A 21566-nucleotide genomic window follows, 5' to 3' on the forward strand; every position below is an offset into this window, starting at 1 on the left:
AATACAGAAACAATGGCATGACCGTTTCTAGGCCAAATGTTTTGATAATCCAGGACGATAATGTTATAAATATAGGTTAGTCAAGCTTTCTTGATTCCAAGGTTCACAATATCGATACAGCCCAATACGTATCGACCTTCACAACCCCCCCCCCTTCCCTTTTAGTTTTTTTTATCTTTTTTGTGAACCTGGTTCAGAGGGATCAGTCTAAGGCCTTTCTACCCCCTGAACCAGGTTAAACCCTGTAACGCACGCCCTCTGTAGGGCGTATCAGGAGCCTCCTGATACGATACGTATCAGCATCGAAATTTTGATCCTTGATTTGATTTTTCCACTAAAGTAGAACAATGAAGATTTAAGATATCAATAGTTCACTTTTCGGGTCTCTCTTAATTCCTGCTTATGGCTGACCTTGGCCTAATCCTAGCTTACTGAGCACTGTATAAGACAACCAAAATCATAGATAGCAAATTTGTAAAGAAAACACAGAAATTCATGTCTACTATCAGTATTATCAAAGACTGTATAATACACCTGTGAACACCGTAAAGAATAGTCACAAAACAAATGCATAGCACGGTCCCAGCTCAGCACTCAAACAAGCTTTTCCTTCTTCCAGACTCAAGATTGTCATGTTCATAGATCAGCAAATGAACCAATTGAATTCACTACCCAAAGAGGCAATAACACCTGCACTTCCAGGACCAATGTGCTAAGTGCTTCCCAATTTTCAACAGAGGAAGCTGTGCCCTTTTCACAAAAACTCTGGACACCTATCGTGATATCCCCTGAAAGTCATTACTGAAGCCATTACACCATCAGTCCTGAGGCTGAATACCAATAAAATATGCTATGATACAATATATTATATCTTGACATCCTCTACGAGAAAATGATAATACTGAATGAATGGTTAACTATATGTTGACATCCAGGATTTGGATTGGAAAATTAGAAACGGTGTGGCTTGCAATCTATGGAAAGATATGTGGGTAAAGAAACAAATACTGGAACATTGAGTATAAATGAATGGTTTATACATAGGGATGAAAATTTAGAGAGAAATAATCTCAATAAATTCTGTAATTAATAGAGAATCCAAATACTGGAACATTGAGAGTATAAATGACATCATCCCAAATGAGATTACAGCCCAGATGAAGGCTATCCATTTTCCAACTATAGAATGTGAAGAGCAATTAGTATGGGCCCATAATCCCTCTGGGACCTTAGCAGTTAAGTCAGCTTATGCCATGCTTAACAATGAGGATGAGGACAACCATGTAATGAAGAGAGCAACTTGGTCCGTCCAAACAATCTCTGCCACTCAAATAAAATTCTTTTTATGGTCTCTTATTAGGAAAAAATTACCTACAAAATACAGGCTATATCAAAAAGGTTTTGATTGTGATCAAGACTACCTCTTCTGTGATGACTCAGAAGATACTGACCATATTTTTATGAAGTACCCGATGGCTATCAAAACATGGGCCATCTTAGAAGATCAACTACTTATTCCAAAAGCAGGGCAAGACCCCAACATTCTTGACTGGTCGGTGAAAATAATGGACCAAAAACATGTAAGAGCTTTCAAAATTTTTGGGAAAAAATAAGTTTTATTCTCTGGTCTCTATGGAAAAATTTGTATTGTTAAAATCTTTAATGATGAGATGTACAACCTTTCCGATATAGCTCATAAAGCAGTCATCTTTTTAACAGAATATGTAAAGGCAAATAAAGACAATTTGATGGAAGAAAAAAGAAAGTCCTCTATCAGTTGGAATGTGTGGATCCCTCCAAAAGAGGCCTCTAATGGAAGCTGTGCCTACAGATGCATAGCAAGAGATCACAAGGGCAGAGTGATTAAAATAAGTATGGGTTCTGCAAGCGTAAGTTCAATTATGTTTGCAATAACGAGAGCAACCTTGGAAGTACATAGATTGGTTAATCATCCCCATAACAGAAGCATAATCATTGAAAAAGATTCAAAAGCAACCATTGAAGCCTTGCAAGATAAAAGGTCTTCCACGTAGAGATGCAGCAGTATGAAGGAAAAATGCAAGCAAATTGTTTGTGACATAGGCCTTGAAATCAACTATGACCACATTCATAGGTAAGGAAATCAGGTAGCAGATTGGATTTTGGATAGCAAATAAAGGTCACTCATTGCAAGATGAGGATTTAGCTTATATACTGTGGGATCTTAGATATATTCTTCAAGCAGACAACGCTAGCTGTCCTTTGCTAGGGTTGTCCTAGCTTTTTGTTCTCCCTTTGTACCAAAAAAAAGGTCGGTTTTTTGCTGGAGGCAAATTTTCAGATGTGTGATAGGCTCCAATAGAGGTGGAAAACCTGGTGCCTATCCCCTTTGTGTCTACCCTGTCTCAAGAGTGGACAAAACCCAAACCACCTTTTTTGACTTGTTAGTTTCCTACTCAAGTGCAGAACTGTATTTTCCTCCGTTCAGGGTAATCTTAGAAACCTCCTAATATCTTTGATCTTGTTCAACAAATTTGACATCTTGTTGCACAACATATAGCATCATACATGGGCAGCCCTTTTTTGGAGCCCTTTGGTGCAAGATAAATGCAATAATTTTTTTAAAACAAGGTACAAAAACATACAATCTTTGGCTGAACTCTCCCAGTGAGGGTAGCACCTTGGACTTTGGTAATGTAAATAATTAGATGGTCACAATTAACAATATATTAAGGGGTGAGTACTGTAGCATGGTTTCCCATCAGAAGGCAGTAAGTTCTTCAAGTAGTGCTCTGGAAGATTGCGAATTAACATAATTTCAACGATTGCATTCTATGCAACCCTGGTGCATCCAGCATAGTAACAGTGTTGGGTGACAGAGGGTGAATTGGGAACTAGTCTCTAGGATCAGGGCTGACAGAGGGTTAGGTTTACGTATCATTCGAAGGAAAAATGAAGCCTCCACATCTCTGCTCCTGCTTAAAAGCATATAGTAACAGTGTTGACTACATGTCCAGTGATTAAAATTGCAGAGGATTCAGTTGCATACCACACATGCTATATTAATGCAGTTTCAGAAATAAGTATCAATGCCTACCATTCAGTCTTCAAAGTCTCCAGCATTCTCCAGTAAGTAATTGACTGCTAATTCCTCATTACGGTCACAAGCTAAAAATGCCTCAATGACAAGAGCTCTATCAAATCCCATTGCTTCAAGCTGGAAATATATGAACAAGAAACTTTATAAAGTGGTGTAAGAGGGTTCAGGAAAAAAAAGAAGCACAAACAAAGAAAGAAAATCCATACACGTTCAATAGCCTCCTGTTCTGCCGGTGTCACACTGATGGCATGGGGCATATCTTGCTCAGGTTGATCAAACAGATCCCTGAATCCAGATAATTGCTACAATCAGCAAGTAAAAGGTGAAGGTATACCCAGATACATGTGCAACAGTGCTGTATCATGTCAGATACTTCAACATCTAGGCATCTTCAAGAGGAAGAGATGAACTTACAAAGACACTAAATTAACACAAGCAAAAAGTTTTCACTTCACTAAAACAAATCATGAATGTGAGTGGGAGTCCCGTGATGAAAATAATCACAATAAAGCCATTCAGAGTAAGCTAAGGAAATGTGTTCTATCATGAAACAAGCAGTCAGACAAAATGCCTTATATTTGTCAATAAATATTCCTGAAATTTTTCTTAAATACTCACCCTTCAGAACCTTCGAGGGGTTCATTTATTAACTGAAGAAACTCAGCATGGTGCTCCTGAATTAGTCTTAGAAGTTGAGGGTTTTGCTTGCTTAGCTCTTGAAGCATTGGCTGTAACAGAACAAACACTTAGGCTAGAGCTCTAAAATTGTTCCAAAAAAGCATCTAATGTCTTGAGGTTGAGGAGAACATACAGACCTGTAGAATTTGTGGATTTGCTTGAACCATTGAACGCAATGCTTGGAACTAGAATGCACCAAAAAGGGGGGAAATAAAGAAAAAAATTAGTAGTGAATCAAAGCGGCATTTCTATAATCTTCTATCACTATATAATCATCAATAAATTGCTTTTCTTATATTAATCAATAAATTGCTTGCTGATCAAAAAAGCACACAAAATGTTGTTTAAATGTTAGTCATGCCCACCCCCTCAAGAAGATAAAATGGTGTTTATCAAGCACCTTTTTCATTTGCCTCTAAATGATAAGCTGTTTGCATAATATTTTCCTTGTAATACATTGACATTCAGATCATTGGATATGCACAACAAAACCAAAAAACAATCTAATACATTATGGTATGTGTTGTTTATATATAATTAGATAAATATGCATAAGTTGAGAATTAAAATTATACATTAGATATAAATAATGGATTTTAAACATTTTAAAATAAGGTATATATAAATCTAGAATAGTAATATACCTGCTGGTTGTTTCTGAGGAAATCAAGGGATCCATCACCAACAGCACCAGAATTGAGCGTCTCCTGTGAAAGAATTTACCTCAGAACAAAGTACATAGAAAGGAAAATACATAGACAAGTAATTAAAGTTAGAACCCACCTGAGGAAACAAGTTGAGGGGAGAAGAATTAGGTAGACCAGATACAGGTGCAGTCCCTGCTACACCAGTGTCATTTGTTGGGTTAGGCCTATCTGGTGCCCGAATAGAAGGGAAGTGAGCCACTGGGACAGCAACCTCCGTTGATTCCGGAATACCCTAAAGGATAGACAATAAATCAGTTAAACCAAAGAAAAGCATAAGTTAGACCACCATAAGGGTTAAACATACAGAATATAAATAATCCACAGCTCGCTCAGGATTGTTGTAAGCTGCACGAAGTGCACGTGTAACAGTCTCCTTGTCCCAGATGCCACCACCCATATCCATTATTTGTTGAATAGTCTGCTCAAGATTATTACCAGCAACTAAATTTGATGCAGCTTGTCCATAGACATTAGATGCAGGAACCCTACAACGAGATGTCAAATATAATATTATCTAATGTGCTAAATGACAAACATGGTAGAAAAGATATAACTGAGGTATGCTGAAATGCAACTACTACAAAAACTTTCAGAGAAAAAGAGAGGGAATCCATTTCCTTGTCTATTTCAAAATAAAAATTTGCACATGTAGGGAAGTAAATAAATATAGATACAGTATGAGAAATAAACAACTCTTTGTACCAAATTTTCATGATTCCAGGGCGTTATCTTTATGTTCACAAACTGATGTACATGGACAAGCCCAGTTAAGTATTGGTTTGTATAGACATGTAAGAAAAAACAGAAATCAGATGCATCTGCATAAATCTATACATGCAAAAACCAAATTTAACTTCACGATTAAAATTTAGTACATATTAGGTGCAGCTCTACCAGCAAGACCTAATAAGAATGAACATAAGAAAATAATCATTGCTTTTGTAAAACATTATTGTCGTAATGTCTCTTTCCATAGCAGTTATTAAAGTTGACTAAGAAAGAAGTTAACATATCATACATGATTTATTACAACATTATATTTCAGTAGTTAAAGAAATCATGGTGTCCTAAAAACACTGAAAAGAAATCTAAAGAACTGAGACATCAATTTTGTAGTTCAACAGGGAATAAAGTTCTAATATGATAATCACCAACGAAGCAATCCAGCCATGATGCATGTTTCATCTACTTGATTAATCAAGGAAACACCATATTCAAAGTTGAACCGTATAAGCTATACATTAACAAGACAGGGGAGAGGACTTCTATTTCAATTTTTTAATCAATGATTAACTTGTATCATTCATGAAAGTGCTCCTTCCTACCCCAAAGTACAAGTAGAAAGGAAGTAGTACAAGGCAGTCCTTGTCAGCTACACATATTTTTTATAAATAACAGAATACTTTTATTAAGCCAAAAACAAATTACAGAATCTACACATTGGATTCAGCTCAAAGATTGAGATGGATCCCAAAGTGTCTTTTTCTGCTCATGCTAGGGCATGCTAGGGTGTTCCCTAGAAGCAACACATCACAGCTACACCCAATTATGTGGTGAAAAATGGGCAAGGGTACCCACATCCTTTTCGATGAAATTAATTAAAGAAGTTAATCCAAGAAACACAAATTCAATTAGCCACTTGAAATATAGAACCATTAACAGGAAGGACTATGGAATTAGTAGACATAATGAAGAGAAGGATTAATATTGCATATTTAAAAAAAAAAAACTAAATAGAAGGGTAAAAAAGCTAAAGAAATTGATGGCTACAAATTATGGAACATGGGAGAAGTAAATAATAGAAATGGAGTAGCAACAATGGTAAATAAAGATCTAAAAAATAAATTTTAAATGTTAAAAGAGTTTTTTTTTTGATAAATGAGTAAATGTTAAAAGAGTTGGACATAGAAGAATTTTACACCAATATTTTTTACAAACACAATGCGCAAAAAGTGCAACGGATGTTTTGCACCCTAGGCACATACAATTTCAAAGCAATGTGCAAAGTTTTAAAAATGCAAAAAAAAAGTAAAGAAAATCAAAACAAAATCAATTAATTATTAAAAATAATATTTATAAAAAATGCAAAATTTAACTTTAAACAAAATGTTTTAAAAAGCATATCAGCTCAAACTTAAATACATAATCTTAGCATATAAAACATATTGACAGTGAAAATGCAAAAACAAAACCAAACGTAGCATACAAAACATGTCCAAGTGCTCAACAATTCAAGCATGTTAAACTTTCAATTTCTTTATTTATCACAATCACATTTTCTCAAATAGTTGATGTGATGTTGAACATCTTACATTCCTAATTCTACAAGCCACCTTTGAACGAAGCCCCGAGTTAAAATACCATTTAAATGATTGCTTAACTTGTTTTAGGTGAGGAAACCATTAACATAACTAGTGCTTATGAGCCTTAAGCGGGTTAAGAAGAAAACATTAAAGGACGATATTGGAAAACTTACAAGGATCAATCCAAGATATTCCAAATGATGACAAGAATTATATAGGAGATCAAAATGGTTATATGGAGAAAAAATACAAGATATAATATGGTCTATGAAGGATTTGGGATTAGAGAGAGGAATGAAAAAAGAGACAATTTTAGAATTTATACCAATAAGATTAATCGAAGGCCTTTATAAAACCATCTCAAAGGTCTTGTCCGAGAGGTTGAAAGTGGTCCTTCCCTTAGTAATCTCTCCCTTTCAAGGAGCCTTCGTGGAAGGAAGGTAGATTGTGGATCAAATCTTGGTGGTTAATGAATGTGTGGTAGAAAGAGGAAAAGCAAAGAGAAAATTCTGGTTTGCATGGTGAACTTAGAGAAAGCCTATGACCTAGTAGTATAGCAAGTGTTGCCCTAGAGATATTTGGGATTGGGCCAAAGTGCAGAAAGTGGACCAATGGTTGTGCTAGCTCACTTCATTATTCAATTCTTATCAATTGAGTGGCAAAAGATTTTTTCCTAGCCAATTGTGGATTAAGACAAGGAGACCCACTGTACCATTTTCTTTTCAGCATAGTGGCAGAGGTTTTAAGTAGATTAGAAATGATGAAAGTAAATCTACAAGGTTTGATTAAGGGATGGAGAATAGAAGGAAATCAAAAGGTAATCTCCCACCTCTAATTTGTTGACGATACAACTTTGTTTTGTGAGGGTGTGGATTTTAAAATGGTGAAAAATCCGAAATTGTTGATTGATGAATTCGTGGGACTAACTAGCTTGAAAATCAAGTAGGGCAAAAGTGGGATTTCATGATTCAACATGGAAGATAGGAAAAATGCAAAGTTTTGTTAAGGTTCTGGGATGTGAAACTAGAGAATGGAAAATACTTTACCTAGGTTTGTAGTTGGGAGGAAATCCTAGAAGTAATGAGTTTTGGAAACCAAAGGTGGAAAGGTTTGCTAAGAAAATAGCCTTTTGGAAGAGGAATTACAATTTGTTGGGAGGAAGAATTAATCTAATAAAATCTACAATGACAAACCTTCCTATTTATTTCCTTTCCACCTTCCACATCCCAACTAAGACTGTAGGACAGTTAGAAAACTATATGAGGGACTTACTTTGGGAACCAGGAGAGGGAAAAAAAGGATCACCTGGTAAAGTGGGAATAAGTTAGCAAACCTAAGGAAGAAAGGGGTTTAGGATTAGGGAACATTGTCCTAAGAAACACAGCTTTTTCAGGTAATTGGTTGTGGAGATTCCCCTTTAAGAGAGACTTAGAGAGGATGTGGCACAAAGCTATTGTAAGCATTCATGGGTTGGATGGTAATGGCTAATGAGAAATTTTTTTTATCAATAATAGAAACTTTAATAATTAAGAGAAGATTTATGAAGCTTTAGGTACAATAAGGGGGAGATAAAAAGTCTTAGCTCCCCATCAGCAAATTGCAATGAAAGAAGATTAAAAATTAGCCCAAAATAAAGCCTCCCTATTCACCCCTTGCTTGGCCAACCCATCTACAAAAGAATTAGCAGTCCTTTTCACACAGCTATATTGTATCTCAATGCCCCTACATAGCCATAAAAGTTTTTTCTTTTCATATTTGTAACTCCACAAGCCATTGTCCTCTTTCTTCAACCAGCTAATCACCACCTTTGAATCACCTTCCAAAATCAGCCGACTGATATTTAGTTCCCTTGCTCTTCTATAGCTGCAAGGATCTCAGCCCTAAGAGTCTCCTTCTCCAAAAGGGCCTGAGAACAGAGCAATAACAATCCCTTCCTCATTCCTAAAAACTCCCCCAATCACAGAGGGCCATGGATTCCTTATGCTACTGCCATCAAAATTCACTTTTATAAATCCAAAGGGAGGAGGGGACCACAAGGAACTAAGAGTCCTCTTACATAGAGTAGAGGTTGCTATCTCTTTTCAGCTTCTTAACAGGTCAGCTATAGGAAAGTCTAAGAACAGTTCCGTAGCTTTTAGCTAGTAGGCAGCCCTTAAAAGTATTAGGTCTAATAGGTCTTCCAGGGATCTTTCCTTTTCTGAAAATATTCGAGAGTTACTTTCCTCCCACAGTGACCAACACACTGCTGCCCTAATACTCCTCCACATCATCTTCCCTCGCTTCTTAGGTCATCTAAAATATGAAGGGGAGAACATACCTTGGACACTCTCAGGAGGGTTCCAAGTACACCCAAAGCGAGAGAGTACCCACTCCCAAATAGTTTTAGTAACCTTACAAGAAACCATAAGGTGGTAATCGGATTCCCCATCATCTTTACAGAGAGAGCATCTATTAGGAAGTAAACAAGAATTAGGTCACTTTTTCTGAAGTAGATCATTTGTATTTATTCTTTCCATGAAAATTTCCCAACAAAAAAAAAAACCCAACCCAAGGAGGAATGGGCTTGCTTAGAGTTCCCTTAGTCGGAAAGGACGCACCAAGAGGGACAGATGACTAAGTTAAGGTTTCAGAAAACAAAGCACAAGAGAAGGTTCCTGAAGTAGCAGGGGTCCAAATTCCGGTGTCCCCTATTAGGATTAAGGAAGATATTCTCAAGGATGGCTAAAAAAGGTGAGAGGCTGTCCAAGTCTGTATCCCTAATTGCCCTTCGCAAGCCAAGGTTCCACCCAAAACCAGAAGTGGAGTCTGAAGGAACTAAAAAAGAAGAGATAGGTTCATTTTTCAAATCTGATAGAGCATACAAGGAAGGAAACTAGTCCTTCAGAGGTGAAACCCCAACCCAAAGATGTTCCCAGAATTGTATTCGATTGCCAGAGTTAACATCGTACCTGATCCAAGGGGAGAAAGCTAGAAGCAGATCATGGATGGATTTCCATAGAGGAGAAGTGGTAGCCCTTGCCATAATTCCAAAATCCAAGTCGTTATCTTCCAGCCCATGTATGCTAGCCACGATCTTTGTTCACAATTTTCCTTTCCAATTGTGAACCTCCACAACCATTTTCCCAACAACGCCATATTCCTTTTCTTGATGTTTCCAATCCCAAGACCTAGTTTTTTACATCTAATAACCACCTCCCATCTCACCCTATGATCTCTCTTCTCCTCTCCCGACTCCCACAGAAAATTCCTCCTTAATTTTTCCAATAAGTTGGAAACGTTAGCGGGGATCTTAAACACTAACAAATAATAAACAAGTTAGCTAGGGTGAACCTAATTAGAGTGACTCTCCCTCCTAAGGAAAGATAGTTTCTCTTCCAGGACGCAAGCCTCTTCTCAAATCTCTCCACTACCAGAGTCCAAAAGCTTTCATTCTTAGGGTTATCTCCTAAAGAGAGGCCCAAGTATGTCAAAGGCCAATCTGAGATTGTGCAACCTAACACACCTGCATAATTCCTTAACTCCCTCTCCTCCACATTCACCCCCACCACACAACTCTTATCAAACTTCACCTTAAGGATAGACATCTGCTCAGAGTTCTATTGCTAATTTTAAATTTCGAGTCCAGCTCATATTCCCACCCTCACAAAACAAAATTGTGTGTTCTGCAAACTGGAGATGTGTCAGTGGTACCTCCTCCCTTCCAAATCTCCACCCTTTTATCAGATTCCTCGAGTCTGCTCTATGGATCAATCTCCCAAGTACATCAGCCATCAGGGTAAAAAGATAGGGGGAGAGTGGGTCTCATTGTCTTATACCTCTCAAAGCAAGAAAGAAGTCAACCATCGTTCCATTTACCAATATAGAATAGTGACAAATCCTAATACAGCGCCAAATCCATTTACACCACCTTTCTCCAAAGCCATAGCTTCTCAATAGTTGCACTAAAAAAGACCAATCCACTAAGTCATAAGCCTTCTCCAAATCCAATTTGCATACCACTCACTTCTTAGATTTCCTAAAACTCACCAGACTCTCATTTGCAATGAGGATTTGATCAGTTATCTGTCTTCCCTCTACAAAGGCTCCTTGGTTGAATGCAATAATAGAGGAGAGGACCTTCTTTATCCTGAGAGGGAACACTTCTGCAATTATTTTATACAAGCTATTCACCAAACTAACAGGTCTGAAATCCTTAGATTGTGATGCCTCTTTTATCTTTGGGACCAAAGTAATGAAAGTTGAGTTCAGGCCTGGATTAATTATTCCCCTACTGTGAAACTCCTCGAAGATTGACCTAAGATCCTTCTCCATTGTATCCCAGCAATCTTGATAGAAAGCCATTGTGAAGCCACTTACACTTGGGTTTTTGCCTCCAACTTATTTCCTCCTTAATCAAAACATCCTCCATCTGCCTCCTCAACTCCCATCTCATTTTCCTATCTTCCTCTTGAAAGGATCCCCTCTCTTCCTTCATATCCAAATCCTCAATTTGCCCCAAAAGGACTTGTTTCCTTTCCTCTATTCTTCCAAACTCCAACCTATTCCACTCCTTTAGTTGTGACTTTAGAAATTCAAGTTTCTTGTGGAACCTCATTCCCTCCCACTCTACTACCGGATTAGATTGCTCCCACCACTCCCTGATCTTCTCACTGAACCCCAGATGGGAACACATATTTTCAAACTTAAATGGAGTGGGTCCATCACCTCTCAATTCCTCCTTACACATCACTATAGGCCAATGGTCTAAAGTAATTCTTGAGAGTGCCCTAGATACTAGGTTACCCCAATGTTCCTCCCAGTCTGTTGAGAACAAGAACCTATCCAGCTTGGAGCATACCGGCTTCGACTGAAGGTTGGACCAAGTGTAGTTATTATTTAGGAGTAGAAATTCTTTAAGCTCAAAAGTATCCACAAAATGGTTGAACTTCCTCATACTAGTTTTCACTCTCTGTCTAGGGTTGTTGGTTTCCTCTGTAAACCACGCTACATTAATATCCCCTTCCACACACCACGGTCCCTCCCAGAGGCTCCTAACATCACTCAATTCCTCCCACAATTTCTTCCTCTACCTATAGTCATTGGGGCCATAAACGTTTGTTAGCACCCATTCGTACCCATCTTCCACCTGTCTGAACTTCAGGGAAACAGAGTAATCACCTATTAGCTCCTCTAAGTTGATTAGTATATCTTCTTTCCACAGTGTTACAATCCCGCCTGAAGATCCCCATGATGTAGCGGCCACCCACTTTATTCCCCTATCCCTTCACGCACTCCTTGCCCATCTGCAATCAAAATCCATTCTATTAGACACATGGATCATTACCACATCCGGGTTAAACTTCTTAATCACCTCTTTAATTGTTGCTCTCTTCCTAACACTGCCCAAGCCCCTCACATTCCAACTTAGAATTCTCATTTTAACTTCTCAAGCTCAATCCCAACTCCTCCACCCTCTACTTAACCCCTTTCCTTCTATCCCCTCTCACCTCAAACTTCTTGTCCCCCTCAATATCTCTTTTCAACCTCTCTACTTCACTCAACTTTCTTTTCTTTAACTTACTATCCTCTTTTTTTTATGCAGATAAACTTTTAGATCATTTGGATTCTTCAGTTTACACCCCAACTTTGGCACAAATTCTGCATTGATTCTTCCTTGCTAGTTTCCCACTTATCTAATGTTCCTCTCTTCTCACTCCTAGGGATCTTCTCAATCCTTTCCTTATTTCCTCCATCATTTGTCCTTTCTACCCCTTCTGTAAACCCCCTCTACATTTCCTTCCTCTCCACTTCACCCATTAGACCCTCAATGATTTCCCATATCTTTGTCTCCCTACAAGTTTTCTCCACCACTTCCTCCCCTTCCTTATCCCCTTATATACTCACTGTGACTTTCTAACCATGGACCTCAAACACTTGGTTGAGAAAGGAATATGGAACAAGAGACACAGAGCACTCATCAGTAGCAAAAACTGAATTGGCAGAGTTAACAGAAATACCCGAGGTCAGCTGAGAGTGGAAAGGGGTATTCAAACGAGGAAGATTGGTTGTCACTCCCTGTTCAGAGAATTTGGAGCTCTCTATCTCCTTGGATTGGAGAAAATTAATCCTCATCACTTGGTCTGCACAAAGACCTCTTCCTGTACCCAATTGTTTACCCCTCTGTGATGTACTCTTGTTCAGTTCATAGTAAACTCGGGCTAACTACTTCTTAGATTCTTGCAAGACACTAGAACTTGGGAGGGGCACGTCCAGCTTTGGGCTAAGGACAGCTCTGTTACAAGTGTTTGTTTCGTTCACCCACTCCTCCCCTTTTTCCTTTTGCTCCCCCACTACCTCCTCAAGAAACAGAAGTTCCAAATTTAATGTTCCCCTGTTTTGATCTTCAATATTATCATCATTTTCCAAGCTGCCCAAACTTTCAAACTCTTCTAATTTCTCATCACAATCGTTCTCTGAGCTGCAGCTTATCTATCCTTTGTCATCCTCTTCCCTCTCTTCTATTCTATTCCTCGCATAACGCAGGCTTGGACGATCAAGACCAAGGCTTTTCTGCTCGTCACCGACCTGTCTACATACCCAACTCAGAGTCTGATTACCACCCGTCACGCACCTATTATGGTGTTTCAGGTGTTCGGCCAAACCCTCCTTAGACGATAATAGATGACAAGTTTCATCTATCAACGAGTTTTCACAAAACCGCCCCACAAGATAACTTAAGTTGTCACGTGGGCCTCTCAAGGTGCAACCGGGTTCCCCTCTTGGCTCACCCCTTTTTCTAGCTGGTTCAGTTTTTGTTACAGCCGGTGCTAAGATGAGAAAATTGCTCCCTGCTTCTCCGCTTTGTCTCTATGGAAAGCAATTCATGAAGTCTATGCAATCTTTCTTAACTCTATCAAGTATGATGTGGGATGGGGTAACAAAATTCGATTCTAGGAAGACCTATGGTTGGGGCCAAGTCCACTTGAAGACCAAATCCATGAACTCTTTTAAATTTCTCAAACTATCTCCAGGTTGGGAACACCCTCTCCAACTAGTTTAAACTAGAATTTAGGGTTTAGAAGGGGATTAAAGGAAAAAGAATGTTTGTCCTTGATTCTCTTACTTGAAACCTTAAAGCAAGCTTCTTTGTACTCTTCCCTTGAGTATTCTAGAATTTGGTTGACCTCTCCTGATGGCATATTTACTTGCTCAACCTCCTTTAAATCCCTTACCTCATCTAGCTCTCAAGGAGTGCACTTTCCAGTTAAAGTAATTTGGAGTAAGCCCATCCCACTAAAAATTCAAGCTTTCTGCTAGGAAATTTTCTTGGTAAGGTAAATACTTGTAACATTCTGCAAAAAAAGGCCTAATGTTTGTCTCTCTCCTCACATGTGCTTCGTTTGTAGGGGTAACAATGAGACTTTATCTCACTTACTTTTCTCTTGTCCTTTTCTGCTGAGAAGGGAGTTTTTTATTCTCTGTTGGGGTGCAGGTGGGTCCCATCCCAAGATGTGGAGGGTCTCTTTAACCCTAACTTCTAGAGGCAACCTAAGAAAAGGGGGAAAGTGCTTTGGAAAGCCATTAAGGCAGCAATTCGTTGGGTGGTGTAGGAAGAGAGAAATAGCAGAATTTTCTTGGAAAATAGTCAAAGCTTGGATGCAGTGATAGCCAATTCCAATTCTGATTCCCAAGGATTTTCATTCCGATTCCAATTCTAATCCTGACTACAAACAAAAAGAACCCTAAGGTTCTTATTTTGGTAATAAAATAAAATTTATTAAAATAAAAAAAAAAGAGAGTACAAAGAAGGTGACAAGAAGTCACCCGAAAGAAGAAAAGAAAGATCAACACCACCCATCACCAACACTTCATCTTAATAATACTACACTACTAGAGAGAATGAGAGAGAACACAACAATTGTCCCAAGCAAAACCAGAACCTGTAGAGTTTACCCTCCCCCTCCCCAAATTAACCAAATAAAAGACAAGACCTACGAAATACACTTTATCAGAACCCATAGGGTCTTCACCAAGGCAAATCAGCCCTTATTTACTTGCTCCAATAATAGATGAATTCACTAAACATATAGGGGAAGAGGCTCCATGGTTCTTGCTATTTGATAATGGCATTGTTTTAATTGATCAGAGTATTAAAGGATTGAATGCAAAACTAAGTTTATTGACAAATACCTTGGTAACAAGAGGTTTTAAAATAGGGATTAAAACAAAACATATGCTATGTAAATTTAATAATAATAACAACACCAACAACAATAATAATAAAAAGAGTGCAAATCAAGATACAGTTTAGACACCAAGAGATAGCTCAGTTTGACCTTTTCTAGTACCTTAGTTCGATAGTTTATAAACAAGGGAGATATTGAAGGGGATGTTGCTCATCAAAAAAGAACTTACAAGAATGTCGCCCATAGAATTAAAGCAAGATAGGGAAAAATGAGGGGTGCATGCAGAGTCTTAAGCATAGGCAAATACAACTTAAATTAAAAAGAAAATTCTGTAAAATAGTTGTAAGGCCAGCTATGCTGTATGGAGCAGAGTGTTGGGCAATCAAGAAACCACACATCCAAAAAACGAGTGTGCAGAAAATGTGCCTGCTTAGATGAATGAGTTGAAAAACTAGAAAGAAGGGTCAAAATTGAAGTCATTAGAAGAAACCTAGGAGTAACTCCAATAGGTGATAACATGAGAGAAAGTAGATTAAGATGATTTGGTCCTGAGCATAGAAGACCACCAACAACATGCATAAGTGATCTGTTACAAGTTGAAGGGAATAGGCGGGCTAGGGGCAGACCAAAAAGGACATGGATCGAAGTAGAAAGAAATGGTTTACGTGCTCATAATTTAACAATGGGCATGGCATTAAACAGAGCATAATAGAGAAATTGGATTCATGTAGCTAACCCCATATATTTAGAACAAGGCTTAGATGATGATAATGACAACAACGCCAATGATGATTATAGGAGAAACATGTATATACATGTGTAAGTATATATATTTAACCAACATATTGTTACCTAACGTACCTTGAACATCATAACATGAAAATTATACTAAACACAACCATGTAGCCAAAAGATCCCTCATGTGTTTTCCTGCTTCCAGACTCTAGACAAAGCTAATATGCACATCTTTTCTGATCACCTAAGTGCTAAATCACTTTACAATATGCCACAGTCAAGTGTTAAAAATCCCAGCTAATTGGACAAACCTAACCATTGAACATATGGATTATCTTTCCCCAGCATTCACCTAGTATCACCTATGCAACAAAGACCAGACACCCAACAAACACCACACAAATCTTTCAAATAAAGGCGAATTGCAAAAGTAAATAGTTATCTCCCACTTTTACTAACAAAAACTGCTTCAAAAGCCCATTTGTTCTCTGAAGTTCTGTTCTTTTCCACAGGTGCATGCAAATAAAGAGATTATGAGAAGAAATGTCCTTAAAGAGACTATAATTCTAGAATAGGATTTCTTAGCTGACCCCAAATGGGAGGACTAACAATTTATCTACTGATCCATTGATACAGAAGTAGAAACCATAAAATAATGATAGCATCAAGAGAAGCCAATACAACAATAAATTCTCAAAGATCAAGAATAAAAACTCAAAGAAATAGATTTGGCATACAAACAGAAAGTCACGCAGTTGAAAAACACAAAACTTAGATCATCACAATCCCTTCTCCATAACATGCAATATTTCTTTGACATACAAACAGAAAGTCACACAGTTGAAAAAACACAAAACTTGGATCATCACAATCCCTTCTCCATAACAGGCAATATTTCTTGTTAATATCAAAACAATGAATAATTAAGAGAATGGCAGCGAAATTGGGATGGAAAACATACTCAGTTGTTGGTCTCTCAGATGCAGCTGCAACGTTTACTGGGGCCCTGTAACAAGAGGATCCATAGTGATAGGTCAAAATTACTAAATCCAAGGATGCACTACAAGAATGAATGTATTATTAACTTACGGTGCCTGTGAAGGAGCCTCGGGTGCAGCAACTGGAGCTGGTGTAGGTGCAGCAACTGGAGCTGGTGTAGGTGCAGCTGCTGGAGCACTTGTTGCAGGCTGTTAAAAGATAGGTCTTAGCCTTTATTCAATATACGAAACTACTTAATCAGGGAAAAAAGGTTACACCCCTTCAGCACTAAAAAATGAAGATACCTGAGCAGACGAGGCCCCAGATGATCCCAAGGCTTTGGTCTGCAGATATAACAAGATTTTAGAACTACACTTGAGGAATGAAATAAAAACACTTTCCATTATGGTCCAAGCATGATTTATGATCAAACTACTATCTTGAAATGTGACACAAGCAAAGTATATCTCAAGTAATTGTAGCTGACAAGTCATCCCATAATGTCACAATTCTACTGCAGTTTTGAAATTTTGCCAGAACTAGTGAAGGGGTTGCTATAAAGAAAGGTTTTGATGTAGAACAAGATTCACAATGTTAAACTATAGCCATAATATGTAGAGACAATATCAAATGAGACCTATTTTATGAGGGGGAAAAGAAGAAACATGATAGAGAAATCTACAAGTTGGCATGTAGGCTTTTCTAGGTGTTCGCATCTAGGGAGTTAACACTTAATAGCGAATAAAGAAAGTGCAAGGGGCATTTTGCATTGATACCAGTGTTTTAAAAGCGAAAGGAACAAAGAAAGTGCAAGGGGCATTTTGCGCCCAAGGCATGCACCTTTTTGAAGCAAGGTGCAAAAATGCAAAAAGAAAGGCAAAAAAATTAGAAATGCTAGACATAATATTAATTAGAAATATAAACTTAAATTTTAAAATAAATGTTTTATAAAACCTATTATCTCAAATTAAAATACTTAAACATAGCATGTAAAACATATTTAAAATGAAATTTTAAAAATAAAAATCAAGAAAAACATGTACAACATATTCAAGTATGGAAAACCCTCAATCTCTTTATTTTTTCAACTGCATTACTTCAAACAGCTAATGAGATGTTAAATGTTATGCATTCCTGATTTTATGGACCACCTTTGTACCAAGCCCCTCGAGGCAAGTCCAAGCAAATCCATATAAGAGTCTTAAATTCTTATCCCCTATAAAAAAGATTTTATAATTCTAATTGTCTTTTAAAAACATCTTTTATCAGAGCCTTTTAATTGTTGGCTCATTCATTCATCATAAAAAAAAACGATATTTTTAAAAGACAATTAAAATTATAAATCTCCTTTTATAGGGATAAAGAATTTAAGACTTTGATATGAACTTGTTTGGGGTTGTCTCAAGTGGCTTGGTTGGAGGTCCAGGGGCGGCCCAAATGCTCGAGATAAAAAACAGAAAAATGCATAAACTTTCTAAAGGCATGCATCAGGGCTGAAGTGGAAGGCACACCAGGCGCGTGCCTTTTGAAAATGCTGCTCTTGGAACCTAGGTGAGCATCTCTTTGTCTAGGCATGCCTAAGGTGCACCTTTTAAATCAATGATTAATACTTGAATTTTTAGTATCAACTCCTCATCTGACACCATGTCCAGCCACATCTGAGCAACATAGCCCGGCTCCACTTGCCATGCCCTGCCATCCCTGTAAATTGTGATTTCTATAGACTACCATCAGAAAGTAACCAATTCCAGCCAACCACTACTAAGAAATCCACTTCTACTCAAAGTCTTTGCATCCTATAGGAGAAACAGACTCCTAACAATCCATCAAGAAAATCGAAACAGGCTCTTAACCCCTATAGCATGAAAGTATCTTGACCTTTACTGCTTTTTCCCTTCAAAATCAAGCCTGAATATATGGAAATTAGCTCATGTATCAGTCCTTTGAAGGCTCCAGGATAGTATCTTGACCTTTACTGCTTTTCCCTCTAAAATCAAGCCTGAATATATGGAAATCCATGTAACAGTGCTTTGAAGGTTCCACCCATACCAGAAGAAACTGGTTTCATTATTTAACATCGCTCAAGGTTTAGTTTGATCCATGCATAATCACCTGTCTAAGGGAAGCAAACATAAAAGAGATTTGACAACCTCTGATGAAAAAGTCAACAAGGACACCTGTAAAATCTTCTCATGTAGATATCCAATGATCTACCACTATTGTACAGGCCAGTTATGACTTCAACCTCTGCCTTTTTATCAAGAAATATTTATAATTACTGTCTTCCCAAATGCTCCAAAACATTGCTGGCCTAGTGCACCTCCACAAAATCCTAAAATAAGTGCCTTCTAAGTGTAACTGGAGCAATACCCTTAAAAGCATATAAGATGCATTGTTTTCAAGACGATGCCTAGGCGATAAAGTGCCCTTGGAGGCTCACCTTGCCTAATTGCCAATAAGTTTTGTATGTTGTGTTATTAAATACTTTTGTATTCTTAATTTTTTGAGATTATAATTATAAAATAGTCATTATTAAACTAAAATATTCATTTTGTGTGTTTATATACTAATTTCTTTTTATTATTTGCTTATTTGTTAGGGTTTAATTAACATAGACATAGCTAACTGCTGTGTTGAACCCTCAAAGACTTAAAAACCTGAACCAACAAGTACGGAAGAACTTAAAAATTTGTCTAACCATGAAGTGTATACTTTTCTTGTGAACCCTATATTTTTTTAATTTTCTTTTCTTTCTTCTTTATCTTCTCATGAATATGTTGATTTTCCATACTTAAACATGAAGTTTATACTTCTCTTATGAAAATTATGGATAGTTATTAAGGAAATATGGTTATGGAACCTAGGGAACTACCCTAGCGACAAGGCAGCCCCTCTCTCCTAGCCTCACCATGGCGCCTTGAGAACTACACCAACATGTTTTTTATCTGAATATACATAACATATTCAAGCATCCACTCCTACCATTGAGGAAAGAAGACAACAGAAAGTTTACACGATATCAAGTGGGTTACTTCTCACTTAATAGTGAATGGCTAGATACCTAGTTAAGTTTAACAGAAGCTACACCACTGTGCAACAATATCCTACCATTTTATAAGGGCTATTAAAGGAAACAACCTGAAATACTTTAAAAGTATTAGAATCAAGGTTTTGATCCTATTCTCTGCCTCTGATCATCTAATGGATATAATGTTCTAATAAAGATAGCTTTCAATTGTATGGACCCCCTTACTCAAAAGGGAAATGTCATGAACAGTATTAAGGATAGAATCACATAGACAACATCCAGTGCCAGAAAATAATAAGCTGATATTAGCACAAGTATCTGCACAGTTATGATGTAAGAATAGTCTCCTGAAAAGATACCATGTAAATACAGAACATAAGAAAGATATTTAAGCTTTGAATGTTAATCTGGTAGAAGCAACCAAACCGCCGTCAAGATATGACTAATAATTGTACAAATCACCCTAGAAAACATTCTTAATTACAAATTCGGAAATTAGCAATACAAAGGTTCGGAATTTAAAAAAAAAAAAAAAAAAGAATAGCACCGAAAGGTCATGCTGTTGTTATAATACAATAAAGGAAAAGAACTACTACCTTGCTGAGCATGACAACAAGAAAACCGTCTTCACTAACTTTGTTGTCTTCCAATGTGGTTTCATCTTTCAAAACCTTCCCATTATGGATCAACAATTGCTGCCCACATGGATAGCTGTCTTTTCCTTGTACATCCTCAATAGTTTTCTTTACCGCCATAATCTAATAAACAGATGAAAAAAATAAGTCAAATCGAGTTAGCATAAATTGTTATGCAATGTCGGTAATCCCAATACAACAAGAAAATATGAAAGCCCTATAACAATATGATATGTAGTCCATTAGTTAAGAAAATAAACCAATGTTCTTTTTTTCTTTTACTTAGCAAGATATACGGTCTCTACTGAGCACAAACCCGTCCATACGAATAGCCAGAATGCCAAAAACCTAGCCTTTTTTTTTCAAACCCCAAAATCCATCCGTCCCCAGAAAACAACCTTCATTACGAAACAGAACTCACCGTCCTTATGTCCCTATGAAAATCCGTTAAACAAGCTGAAAGCTTTAGTCAATTTGGATTGAGATTAGCCATTAGCTAATGAAATTGAGAAATAAAACCTTATGCAGGTAACAGAAATAAACAAAACGGAAGAGGACTCACCGTATCGCCGGGCTGAACCCGGATTTCAAAGTGGGTGCCTTTCAATGTCTTTACAGTCAGCTTCATCTCGACTAACTTGCAGAAGACAAGATCAATTTAGATGAATGTGAGAAGAGGAGAAATGACAAAAACCCTAAAAGGGAAACCCTAGAGCGCTCGGAGATCGGGAGAGAGGGACAGATAAAAAGGAGTGGGAAAAATAAAGAAGAAGAAGAAGAGAAAGAAGGCGAGACGGTGCATTAAAATATATATACGGTTCAGTTCACACAAGATATTTCGCAAAACACAAGACTACAAGAAGACAGACCAACCACGGAATACGTACGTTTTTAGAAGAAAAATAGGTTTCCCAATCGGATCGGGCCGGCCAAGTACGGACTACGGAGCTTCCCCCGGTCAAAACTGGGCCAATCACGACACAGCACGTCAAACCAGATTATGTGGACCCTACATATACAGAGCCAACCTGGTGTATCGTGATTGGCCGTTAAACTGTAGAGCATTCGGGATTAGGCTGATCTAACCAGGGTCCATGCCGGTTTCGTTGTATAAAGTTTTCAATTGGTCGGGTCTCTAGTATGGATCAGGAAAAATCCAGACAAGGTCATGAACCCATTAATAAATCTGTAGAAATAGGGATGTTAACGGGGCGGATTAATAAGCACGGATTTGGTTCACCACGAACCCGATCTGAAT

General features: G+C 37.7%; 1 protein-coding gene across 2 annotated transcripts; it reads right to left on the minus strand.

The window, feature by feature from the left end:
* Positions 1-443: 443 nt before the first annotated feature.
* Positions 444-21184, minus strand: LOC148843563 (ubiquitin receptor RAD23b-like). 2 transcript variants are annotated; one of them, XM_088957992.1, is made up of 13 exons: positions 20871-21184; positions 20270-20431; positions 16951-16989; positions 16757-16854; positions 16629-16673; positions 4769-4949; positions 4541-4696; positions 4402-4464; positions 3895-3942; positions 3698-3807; positions 3286-3364; positions 3077-3196; positions 444-801 (listed from the first exon to the last, which is right to left on the minus strand). In XM_088957992.1, exons 1-12 carry the CDS (start codon positions 20934-20936, stop codon positions 3080-3082), a joined length of 1164 nt encoding a protein of 387 aa, XP_088814118.1. In that variant the 5' UTR covers positions 20937-21184; the 3' UTR covers positions 444-801; positions 3077-3079. The 2 variants fall into 2 exon arrangements, with proteins under 2 accessions (XP_088814118.1, XP_088814119.1); XM_088957993.1 differs by having other exon boundaries at positions 444-788; positions 20871-21182.
* Between the last annotated feature and the right edge of the window lie 382 nt (positions 21185-21566).

The sequence above is a fragment of the Nelumbo lutea genome, chromosome 8 (genome assembly GCF_056320005.1).
Source record: "Nelumbo lutea isolate HS-2025 chromosome 8, American lotus-T2T, whole genome shotgun sequence".
Classification (NCBI taxonomy): Eukaryota; Viridiplantae; Streptophyta; class Magnoliopsida; order Proteales; family Nelumbonaceae; genus Nelumbo; species Nelumbo lutea.